The 13,121-nt window shown below is 39.8% G+C and overlaps 1 protein-coding gene across 1 annotated transcript in view; it reads right to left on the bottom strand.

Annotated features, from left to right (window-relative positions):
* Positions 1 to 555: 555 nt before the first annotated feature.
* LOC148036777 (histidine kinase CKI1-like) overlaps positions 556 to 13,121 on the bottom strand; it is a 35,725-nt gene continuing 23,159 nt past the window's right edge. The window contains exon 7 of the mRNA XM_087675662.1: positions 556 to 1,554. Coding sequence (XP_087531788.1) covers positions 1,336 to 1,554 — 219 coding nt within the window. The 3' untranslated portion in view covers positions 556 to 1,335. The remainder of the gene's footprint in view (positions 1,555 to 13,121) is intronic.

Here is a 13,121-nt window from a genome sequence, read left to right as displayed (position 1 = left end):
TTTTGATTTCATGTTTTGAGATGTACTTTCACTCTTGCCTTTGATTTTTAGCACTTTGATGCGATCAATGTACTTTCAAGCAATTGCTTTTGATTTTTGCCAAAATCCATTACCATCGATTTTTTTCTTTTTATACTTACTATTTGATATACTCAATGTACTTTTGGGCAATCACTTTTGATTTTAACTTTTTTTTTTCCCTTTAGCCTTTTGCAAACTCATCACCATCATTGTTCACTTTCTGCTCTTGCAACCAACCTTGTGGAAAAGTGTGTACCCATAAGAGAAACAACGATCCCATTTTAGCCTAAAACTCGAGGGATGCATACTTGTGAAATCCGTCAGTAACATGTCGAGACATCTCATGGCAATGTCCCAAAGCATGTAGAGTCAATTCATATTCATTGTGTTTGACCCTCGAGGGAGCATACCTGTAAAACCCATTTTTAACATAATGGGATGTCTCTTGATAATATCCCAAAGCATGCAAAGCCAATCCATACTCACTACCTCCACACTTCCAAGGAACCAAAGCATGGGATCATGAACAAAAAGACTAACATAGCTCAAGGTACAACCAAGTAAAATCGTTAGCATGAAGTTGCTTAGGGAAGAAAGCAAATGGGCAATTTATAATGGAAACAAAACTACCATAGCAAAGTTCAAAAAACCAAAGCATAAGGTTATCTTAATAAGTTTTAAAAACCCCAAGCGCATTAATCAGGCTACCTTAGCGCCACAACCATATATACTAACCTTTCTAGCCTTGGCAGTTGATTTCATTTTGTGCCACTAAAAACCCCAAAGTCAGATGTAACAAAATCCTTGATATATTTCAGTTTGTGTGATGCGCCCTCGAGGCTCCTTTACAAGACGTCGATACAATTACTGCCCCTCTCTCTTAAGCACCTAGAATGCAAGCTGGCCATTTGCACGCGCTCTCAGCCATTTCCCGGTGTGCTTCTTTCTGATGGGGAATTCTCCTCTCGCAATACCACCAGATCCGCACTCATTGGCTCATTTGCTCTGTTGTAAATCTGATGCGATACGTCTGAATGATGCTGCGACTGCACCCACTACCTTATTTGCTCCGATGTAAATCTGATGCACTGCCTCCAACATGCATCGGAAGCAGGTAACTTTGGAACCAAAGAAATATACATTTTCCACTGCATCTCAGCTGCATGTGCTACCACTCTACCAGCAGCACAACAACTGCAGGGCTGCTGAAATGTCTATACGAGTGTACAAACACACTTAGTAATTGCATGTAGCTGCCTCCACATTAATTTTCGACCAGTCTAAGTCACAGACATTCTTGCTCACCACACTACATCACGGAGCTCTCATGCTGGTGATTTTGTTTACCACATTGAGTAAAGCTTCCACTGCCAGAGGTTTGGTTAAATAGAAATCCATCCCTGCCTCGATGCATTTCTTCTCATCTTGAGCCATTGCATGAGCTGTCAGAGCAATGACAGGGGTCCGTACACCATACCTGCTCTCTTCGCTACGAATGCGCTGGGTCGCTTCGTATCCGTTCAGTATGGGCATCTACAATCACAACAGGAATATGTTAACCAATCACAGTAGGTATATGTTAGCAACTTCTAATAAGCATTACTCAAAACGGGTCTTAAGCAACAGGAGTGAGACTGCAATAGAAGAAGAATGGCTGAAAAGAAGTTGCTACGTAATCAGTGTGCTAGTTAGTAGGGGACTACATCCTAGGCTGCAGATTGCCTCGATGACCTTGGTAGAGGTCTTCCACAGTATGGTCAACCAATGTTTGTGGGAGGCAGCTTAGCCCTCCTAGGGTCTCTCCTTCATGGCCGCCCAGCGAAAGGTACCAATGGTACACCCACACAATTAACTACTTGACTACTACTGTATCACTTTGCCCGCACTGGGCTGGTGCTCTACATCTTTGTTGCTACCAATTGTGAGGGGGCATCATTGATAGCTTACTTTAGGGTGACTCTTCTATTGACGCATTCATAGTCCAAAGCAATGTGCATGTTCATTTCACTTGTTATGCTTTTATTTGTCAAAATCAATGTGCATGTTCTTGTGGACTTTGTACATGGCACGCACACACACACACACACACACACACACTCTCTCTCTCTCTCTCTCTCTCTCTCTCTCTCTCTCTCTCATATTGCAAAAAAACTGAAAACTGAAAATTGCAGAAATCAGAGACATTGCTCTGATTTGACGTGTGTGAAGTGCAGACTGAGTGGCTTTGTGCACAATGTGTGATTTCTATGGAACAAAGCCACAAGAACAATGTGGGATGGATGACGCAGAAAAATAAAGATCAAACTATGGAACAAGAATATTTGAGAGATGAATCTGGCCAAGAGGTGGCCAAGAGCTGACACAACCATCAATGGAAGCAAAGACCACACCCCTTCTAAGAACACATGGTATAAGACTTATGGCCGTAGGGTCTATGATTGGACCACCTCCCCAAGATTTGGTAGGCTTGGGGAGGCCTCACACACCCATGAATGAGAGGAAATACAAAGAAACTCAGCTCATGATTCACATATGTTGGCCCAAATGTGAAGTAATTGCACGATTAATTGATAGAGTGAAAGATAATCAATGCACAATAACTCAATCACAAAATGAGAGGTGATGTATTAATGAGTGAGAGAATACAATGCTCAAGGCGATCAACATGAATAATACCACACTTACGTGCTAATGAGTCACAAAGTGTCCTTTGATAATAAAAAGAAACCCTAATGGTTGAAACCCTAACCCCACCCTAGTGTCACTTAGTGCCTAGGATAGTAGGGACAACAACTGCATTTAATGACAGTTTAAATGCCTAGGGACGCCAGATCATAGATCAAAGGCCATCAACACATGACCCATGAGATGGCCTACAACTTCACATCCATGAAATAGGCAAATCAATCTAGAAACAATGACAAAATCCTAGAGAATAAAAGAAAATATAAGGCCATGGTTGCACAAGTTCATCCAAGTGGATATAGCAACCTATGACAGTACAAAGTATGAAAGATCATGTAACAAATGGAATCAAGTTCAAGCCTTGTCAAAAAGCTTGGAACTTTGGTCCTTCATAAAAAGATCTGCCAAGTTGTTTTAAGTGGGTACATAAGAAAACTCTGTATCTCCATTCACAAGTGGAAGCAGCAACTATAGTTTGTTTCTTACTGAAGCAAAAAAGAATAGATGTACCCAAGAAGAAACAGTTGCCACTATGAGAGACACGAGAATCTAAACATCCAGCCCAATCACTGTTAGAATATCTATGCAAAGAGAGTAAAGAATCAGCCTTGTAAAAAAGGCCAAGATCTTGGGTGCCTTTAAGATACAAAAAGATTCGGTTCATTACCGGCCGATGAAGTACTAAAGGGTTGTGCATAAAACTGCTCAACTGGAATATGGCAAACTGAAGATTACGCCTCATGTGACATAGATAAATCAAGCATCCAACAGCCTACTGATATATAAGGTAGTGTCAAAGAATCCACTACCATGATTATAAGTGAATCTGAAACCAGGCTCCGAGGGAGTAGACACAAGCTTGTAATCCTCATACTAAAAGCACTAAAGAAGCTATCCAATATACTTGGACTATGACATGTGCCATGATGATGCCCCCCTCAATGGTGGTAAATTGGATATCAAAAATAATAGTGAAGGAGACCAAGATCTGTCATGGCAAAGGTTTGCTAGGAATCATCCTTATATGCTACAATTTGACCAACATTGGTCCCAGTGACAAGCATGTCATCAACATAAAGCACAAGAATAATAAAATCAGAACCTTGATGTCGAATGTAAAGAGTAGTCTCAATAGGGCTATTCTGAAATCCAAGACGCAATAGGTGAGAATGTGTGCAAGCATACCAAGCCCCCGGTGAGCTTGCTTTGAACCATACAAAGCGTTCTTGAGACAACAGATTGCAAATCCTAGAGGCTAAGAAACATATACCTCTTCAGTGAGATATCCATGGAGAAATGTCATCTTGATGTCCAACTAATGTACCTCCCAATGAAAGTGGGCAGCAAGGGCAATAATACTTCTGATTGTAGTAATGCATGAGGTAGGGGCAAAGGTCTCCTCAAAGTCGATTCCTTACTGTTGGACAGAACCCTTCGCAACAAGGTGGGCTTTGTACCTATCAATAAAATAACCTAACTTTCTTTAGTTTTTATAAACCCATTAGGCACCTATTGCACACTTGCCCTGAGGCAAGTCGCATAGCTCCAAAGCATCATTCTGATGGATGGAATCAATCTCTGGCTTCATTCCTCCCACCCAACGATTATCTAGAAAAGCATCTTTATAACATTGAGGTTCTTCATTATATGCTATGGCCACCAATGCACATGCAAGAAGATTACCTTACTCCTTATGAGGGGAGGCTCGTGTATAGGCAACCAAAGGAAGAGGCTGCTTGCTGTCCCGAAAGGGTGTCTAGCAACCAATAAGGGACTCCTTTAGGCTGCTGAATTTCAGCCCATGTGTGCTCCAACTGATTATGAATAGGGGTCTGCTCATGGGACAAGGTATCATGATGCTATTATGGCTGTAAATCAGGCTGAATTGGTTGCTGTAATGGATATGTAGGTGGTGGAAATGAAGGCCAAGAAGAAGGACCAAACATCGAACCAATATGGAAAAAATGACACTAGGCTGTCAAAGATGTCTGAAGCATCAATAGTAGGCTGTTTTTGACAATCCAACAAGGAGTGAGAAGCATTTTCAGCCAAGATAATATCTCGGCTAACAATAATCTTGTTTGTAGAGGGTTGAGAATAGCGATACCCTTCGCTTTCAGTACTATATCCAATAAATATACAATGAACAGCTTTATCATCAAGCTTGTGCCTTTTCTAAGAAGGCACATGAGAATAAGCCAATGAGCCAAAAGTCCTCATATGAGAGAGACAAGGCTTGGAGCCAATCCATGCCTTGTAAGGAGTAATGGTGCATAAAGTTCTTGTGGGACACCTGTTCAAAACATAAGCGGCACATAGAATAGCATCGAACCCAAAAGAATTAGGTAAATTCTTACTCTTTAGCATGCATCTTGTCATCTCCATGGATGACCTATTCTTATGTTCCGCTACTCCATTTTATTGTGGGGAGTATGTGAAGGTGCATTGATGATGCATAGATGTAAGATGCTTTGAAAATTGTTTGGAAAGATATTCACCCCCTTGTCGGTGCAAAGAATCCAAATGCAAAAGCTGCTTTGGTTCTCCACCATGGCAATAAAAGTATTGAAGCAAAAAAAGACTTCAAGTCTTGAAGCAATAAAAGACTACAGACTAGACTTTAGCCCATATACCCAAGTGAATCAAGATTGTCATCAATAAGTGTAAGAAAATATTCAAATTCACTAATGGATTTAGTCCTCGTGGAACCACAAACACCACTATGAAGGAGATGCAAAATAGATGGAGAATGAACATAAGAATCCTTAGGGAAGGAGAATCAATGCATCTTACCAAGTAAACATCCTTCACAAATGTGATTTGATGGCAAGTGAAGTGAACTTTTGGAAGATCTTTCACCATATCCTCTAACTAGAGCTTCATCAATGCTCAATAATTAATGTGGCTAAGCTTTTGATGCCATAAGTGTGTATCTTGGAAAGATCCATTTGTTAATAAGACACTACCAACAAGATTTTTAACAACTGGCTGGTGATACGTAGCAAGACGATACAGACCTTTAGTGAGAGTGCCTATCAAAACAATGGAAGAAGAAACTTTGATCAACAAATACCGCATATTAGGGGCCATCAAGAGTGGCATAAAACCTTGAAGTTGCAATTGTTGAAATCTATCACGAGGACGTGAAGTTTTATTGCTTTATTAGCATTTGATTAAAAGTTAATCAAATGTGCTAATGTGACTTGTCCATGTTAGGTACAAGTCAATTATTTCACATTGTGGGACCTAAGACTCTAAGATATTAGTTGGTGCCAAAGGCAAAAGTTGTAATAAATCATGCTTGTTGACAAGTACTAGGTGATACCTAGTGTCAGATTTTGGCCTAGAGCAATTTATTGGCTACTAATGTCAGAAGTGACATTAAAGACTGGATACTAATTAATTAATTAATATCCGTCTAAGGGCTAATAACTACTTAGGAATACTTGGAAGATAAATTGGCCTAGCCAATTTAACTATTGGCTAATGAAATTAGTTTTTTTAGCACTAGAATAATTATTAAATTAAATTTTAGAAATAATATTTTGAACATTAATAAGCTAGATGATAGTGAAAAATGGAATAAGAAGGTTGCTACTTGGCAAAACTTGCCTATGCAAGTGAAAAAAACATTTAGGGGTTGATAGAGTCTATCCCAGCCATTGTGAGAGAGGAGGCTAGAGAGTAAGGAAATGCTACTGATGTGATTCGCAGTTACCTTAGACCAGTCTTAAAATAGATGACAGCAATTTAAAGCCCTCCAGAAACACGTGATAAGAGCCCAAGGTCCTTCTAGTACATATGACAGCATACATGAGGGGACAACTGTCTTTCTGGTGGTCCTAAGATATAGGTGACTGCTTTCATGGATGTTTGGGCAGGGCAGCAATAGTTTTTCAACATTTCTCGCAATGAAACTCTGAAATTTCTCTGTCCATAGCATTCTCTCTTATTCCCCAACCATTTCTCAAGTTATCTCAACATTTTTCAGCAATTTGACCCATCATAGAAAGCGATTTGACCCATCATAGAAAGCGATTTTAATCAATCTTTGTTGTAAACCCTAATTTACAGAAAAAATTAGGTTTTGACAACCATCCAAGATGCATGTTCAAAATTAAGGGCCTAGGACTTGAATTCCAAGAATTGAAATTGAGGAATTTCAAGGAGATTCAAGAGGTCAACCAACCAATATCAGATTTGGGACTGAATTTGTCTTTGAAGCAACAGGGTGAAAGCCAATCCCCAAGCAAACCAAGGGGCAAATTGGTTTGAAGGCTTGCTTGTCAATTTTGACAACAAGAGGCACTTGGATTAGCGAGGAGATCCAAGGACCTCAATTATACTCCATCTATTTGCAATAAAAGTTAAAGAAATACTGCAAGGGGTACTAGTTTTGGGGCCAATAGGCTGTCCAATGTCCAAGACATTGCCTTTTAATTGCATAAGTGGCATTGTTAGGACATATGACTATACCCCTCCTTGGGTACATGAGAGAGAGAAAAATAATGCTCAGCAAGTGGCGATGTGCTTAGATGCACCATTGTCAAAATATCAAGTAGAAGTCGCTTCAATGATAGAAAAACAAATATCATGAATAGAAGGATCATAGTGACACTAAATGACAAAAGTATAATGCTTAAACTGACAATAGTTTACGGTCTTGTGTGAAAGCAAGACCGGACACCTTCTTCTTCTCCGATGCAATATGCTTATGACATCTAGTTATATCGTGCCCCGTCTTTTAACAATAATTACACCTCTTGGATTTGTTGATTGTACCCTTTGAAGGGTTGAAAGAGAATGCACCAGCATGGAAGAATGTCTTCGATGGAAAAGGAGTGGAAGTAGAAGAATGACCAGCATGAAAGTTAATTGATTTTTTACCAGTGAGCTTGTTTTTCAATTTCAGTTTGGATTTTCCACAATGATGGAAAAGGCCTATTCAATCACCATGGTAGCATTGTAGTTGAGACGACTTTGTTCTTCCTGTAACAAAAGAGACATAAGCTAACTATACGTTCCTTGGTTGCCTATAGCTACCAAGTGCAAAGTGGTAGCAAAACTTTGATATGACTCCGGTAAACCTTTAAGAGTGATGGAAACAAGTTGATTATTTGGGACCTCTTCATCAATATTTAATAATTGTTCAGAAAGATCTTCATTGCATACTTGATACAACGATGCAAGCTTATCCCATGCATCCTTGGCTATCATGTATGATCCAATGTGTAGAATGATACCTCTCTTCATGGATAAAGCGATTAGGGCATGTGCTTAGGCGTTACAACCATCCCATAGAATTTGCTTTTGAGTGGAAGGCAATGTGGAAGAGGAAAAGGATTCGGAATCATGATAGCCACCTCACAATGTGGAGGCGGGATGTGGTGCCAGCATTGGAGAAGCTAGCCTTTGCCCAAATAATATAAACCACTGATAGAAGAGATGCTAGTTGCTTCAACAAAGCTGAGTACTATGAAAATAGTAATTTTCTCTTGTTGTTTTCCTGCTGAGAAGAGAGAAAAATATGCTGAAAATAATAATTTTCAGAAATAAAATAATACCCGAACAAGGTAGACATCAGCAATATGCTGAAATCAGAGATTAGTGGCTGATATGCTCAAATAATATGGACAGTAGAAGAATTTGAGAGAATTCACCCAATAAATGCGCTAAAATAATAGAATTTGTATTCAATGTTGGGAAAAAACAGGACTAGCAACCAAATAGTATGAATTTTGAGCACCTCGAGGGCAAAGAAAATGAATTGAGGCAAAACCCCAGATTTCAAGTACATCGGAAGTGAAATCCAGCAAAAACCCCAAATTTCACCCAAAATTTGAAGAGAGATTGTAGAAACTGGATAAAACTATTACCCGAATGCCGCACCTATCAAGCTTGATTTTGAAGAAATTTGATGAATCTCAAAAAAGCTCCAAATTTTTTGAAGAAATTTGGGTGAAATTGAGCTTGAATGCAACAAACCCCAAAAATTATTGGGAAATTAAAGAGAAATTCGAAGAAATTGTGTGAAATTTTACCACATATTGCTGAATGTCACACTCATTGATGAATTTAGCCTCAATGGTAATGACAAATCCTTGAAAAGCCCCAAACTTATTGGTGAAATTTGGGCCAAATTCAGCCAATTTGATGAAAAGCCCCAAAATTGGGGATGACTAAGGACTAATTTCTCCAATTCAATAATGAATTTTCAACAAAATTGATGGAAACCCCAAATTTTTTGGATTTGAGACAAAATTCAGAGATTTTGAAGAAAAACCCCAATTGAAGAAGCAAGGGCTTGTTGCAAAATAAGAGAATGATAATAATAATCATTATTATTATGGAGGCTATCAAGGACAAGGTGGCAAGGTCGGTGATGTGAAACTAGTCTTGTAAGATTGAAGTGTAGCAATGAAGCACAAAGAAGTGTACACGACTAATAGAGAGAGGGAGTGATCATAGCACGATTGCAAATAGAATGTGAAGTGCAAAGTACAAAGTACAACCCTAGACTTTAGGGTTGTGAAAGTTACTTAAAATGTGTTCACACACAAATGTGTGTATTGTGCAGTAAGTGACCAAAACGTATAGTGTAAATACACAAATGAAATAAAAGTGACGGGGAAAAAAACCTCTTTACGAAGAGTAAAAGGTGCCCCAATGTCCTACGTGCGGATCACCGATACTCATGTGTGAGCGTAGGTGTGAGTAAAACCCAACAAAACCCCCTGGAGTGATAGGTCACCGGCATACAATGGTCATCCGCCAAAGAAGATGAAATTTAAAGCATTGCGGAATGCTTCAAATTTGTTGTGAGGAAGATCTTTGGTGAAGATGTCTGCCACATTCTTGTTGGTAGGATAGTAGACAAGGCTGATATCCCCTACATGTAGCATCTCTCTAACAAAGTACTAAAGTACTATTGTATCTCAATGTGTTTCGTGCGTACATGGAACACTAGGTTCCGTGCCACTACAATGGCACTCAACTGTTAGTAAACAAAGGAGTAGGCTCCATGACAAATACATCAAGATCAGCCAACAAATGTCTCAATCATGCACATTCAATTGTAGTAGTGAAAGCTACCTTGTACTCAACTTCACAAGACCATGTGGCAACAGTGGATTGTTTCTAGCTAAGCCAAGAAATGCAAGAAGAGCCAAGAAAGAAACAATTGCCACTGGTAGAGTGACGAGAATCAAAATCACCAATGTATCAAGCTTGTGGACCTTGCTTCAAACCATACAAGGCCTTTTTCAGTGTGCATACCAAGTGTTCGTATCCTTTAACTGCAAAACCAATGGGCTGCTGTAGATACACTTCTTCCTGAAATTCCCCATGTAAAAATGCAGTTTTAATATCAAACTCGTGCACAATCCAACCATAATGCGCAGCGAATGCAACCATACACCTAATAGTAGTCATACGGGATGTAGGAGTAAATGTCTCCTCATAATCAATGCCTTTCTTTTGCGCAAAGCCGCCTTTGGCCACAAGCCTAGCTTTGTACTTATCAATGGATCCATCCGTTATTCGTTTTAGCTAAAAAACCCATTTAGTACTAGTGGCTTTCTTCCCAACAGGCAATGTAACTAAATCCCATGTTTGATTCTTCATGATAGAATCATATTTAGCTTGCATTGCTGCCATCCAATGCACACTCTGTTGTGCATCCTCAAAAAAATCAGGCTCATCATCATCATGTGTGTTTGCTGCCATAACAAATTCCATAGCATTAGCAAAATCATGCAAACATGTTTGTCTTGGAGTGAGACCAGCAAGAGGAGCATTCAAATGACTATCTTGCATAGTCTGCAAATACCTACTTATGCGCCTAGCTTCCTAATTATGTACATGCTCTTGTTGAACTTGTTCAACATCTTGCTGAATATTCTGATCAGCCATAGTCTGAATTTATGCATTATTTAAGGGAGCAGCTAGCTGACCATTTTGTTCATTTAATGGAGCTCCAACTATATCATCAAAAGAAATGGGCAGCAGCCCTTCAAACACATCTTTTGCAGCTTGATATGTCTCGTAACTAGCAAGAGATAATTCTGATTTTTCATCAAAAATCACATCTCTACTGACAAAAACTTTCTTGGAAACAAGATCGTACAATTTGTACCCTTTGCTTTCACTAATGTACCCCACAAATATACATTTGACAGCCTTATTGTCCAACTTTCTTCTCAACGCTTTGAGAATTGTTGGGTTTGACTCACACCTATGCTCATAGAGGAGTGTCGGTGATTCGCGCTAGGACAATGGGGCACCTTTTACTCTCCTTACAAGAGGTTTTTGCCCCCAATTATATTATCTTCTATTACATGTGCTTATGTCACATAATGGGTGTGAACGCACATTAACAACCCTAAGGTTTAAGGGTTGTACTTTTGTACTTTCACTTATACTCTTGGAAATTGCATTGGGAGTCATGATGTGTCTTCACTCTCTTACTCTTCACTATCAATTGTGTACTCGCAGCTAAGTTTCAATCCTCCATATCTCTCACATTTGGTATCAGAGCTCAACATTATCCAACTTGGCCTCTGCAGGCTCACTACCCCAAGCTCGTTAGCTCTTGCTCCCTGCCCATCCAGTAGCAGCCCAGTAGTTGCCAACTGCAGCTATAGCCACCTCCAATCCCCAACTGCAGGTTCGCCAACTTGTAGGTCACCTGCTTGGTCCACCAACAGCACTGCTAGTACTGCCCGCCAACGCATTGCCTATAGTGCCTCCTCTGCCCTAGTCCATGCCTACCAACCACGAAACACCACCACCTGTAGCATCCACCACTTGCAAGTCCGCCCCCCTAGCCACTAGCAGCTTCCTGTCCACCAGCGATGCTGCGCTTCCAGCCGCCAACGCTTGTCCGCCTGCACTCCGCCAGGTCCACCAACTACCACGTAGCTCTGCCACCTCGGCCATCAGCACCAGACCCGCCAATACAAAAGGTAAAAGGAGACAACATTAGCTCTATTCTCCGTTTGCAGGATGCATTATTTGTGCCAAGCATAAAGAAGAATTTGTTGTCCATTTCTTCTTTAGCAAAGTGTGGTATGCATGTCACATTTGATGGTGACAAATGTACGGTCAAGGATAAAGAATTCTTGACTTTGGTTTTGACTAGCACATTATGTCATGGACTTTGAGTTAGATGCCTATTTGATTGATTGGTCAGTCTATTTAGCATCTACTCTTACTCCTACTATGTCATGGGCAGAGTTATGGCATGCTTGCATGGGGCATGCCAGCTGCACATGTGCACAATCCACTACAGGGTCCATTGCGCTCTCTCTCTCTCTCTCTCTCAAGCCTCAAAGTTCTCTCTTTCTCTCAACCTTCTCTCTCTCAATCCTACACTTCTTTTATTTGTATGATTATTCATGTATGATGTATCCACTCTCATCTATTTACTTTTAATCTGCAGTGCATATTGCACATGCGACATATGCCATAGAGATTTTAGTATGTCACCCTCATGTATTCATCTTATATACTCTAATAGCATTGCTATTTAGACTTTAAATAGCTATTCTAACATCTTTAGTCCAAAATAATCAAGTTTTTTTTTTAAATCATACTAATATAAATCTTAAGGTACCATTTACTACCATACTCTATCATACCATACAGTATCATACCTTTTGTACTTGACAACTATGGAAAGAAAACTACAAAAGAACTCAAAATAGAGATGCTTAGGAAATGGAATCCATAACAAGACAAGAGGCAATACAAAAGCAAAAATGAGTCACCGACTGTGTGGGCACTAGCACTAGCTCCCTCTCTCCACAATAACCTTCAAGTATGGTGTATGCTGAATTGGGCACCCGAGGAGAGAGTGTAAAACTATCAATAGGCCAAGATATTGAACAAGTTGGCCAGCAAGGTGTGCAACAACTAGAAAAAGTCAACCAACCAAAAAGTAACCAAGCAACCATAAACTGGCACCAAAAATATAGGCAACCAAATCATATTTGAAAGAAATTTGCCCACCAATGGGAACGTGCACAAACTTACTCTAAACTAACAATATCCATTAACACCCTCTCTCAGTTCCTGGTTGATCTGGTGCAATACAAATAATGTGGCAAAATGAAACCTCTTAGTTAGTCTCAATTTCAGGCACATCTCTGAAATGTACCTTTTGTGCTTTAACGCCTACACTGAATATGGGCTTGTCCTATAGTCTATGATATTATAAACCCGATTCGCATACCTTTAAATATACAATGTTAATGGCTCATCATAGTACAAACAACAATAGCACATACCAACTCCTAAAAATAGAAAGTAGTAATAATAGCTCTCTATGCCTATCAACAACTTCTCGGCCCTTTGCAATAGCATATGTGACCATGGATTCCCTACCTTCAACCAGACTGCCAAAGTGTCTCCACATA

Source organism: Lygodium microphyllum, chromosome 4 (assembly GCF_053477565.2).
Source record: "Lygodium microphyllum isolate KBCC chromosome 4, Lygodium_microphyllum_v1.1.10, whole genome shotgun sequence".
Classification (NCBI taxonomy): domain Eukaryota; kingdom Viridiplantae; phylum Streptophyta; class Polypodiopsida; order Schizaeales; family Lygodiaceae; genus Lygodium; species Lygodium microphyllum.
Note: the sequence above shows the minus strand (reverse complement) of the source record. Positions and strands in the feature narration are given on the sequence as shown.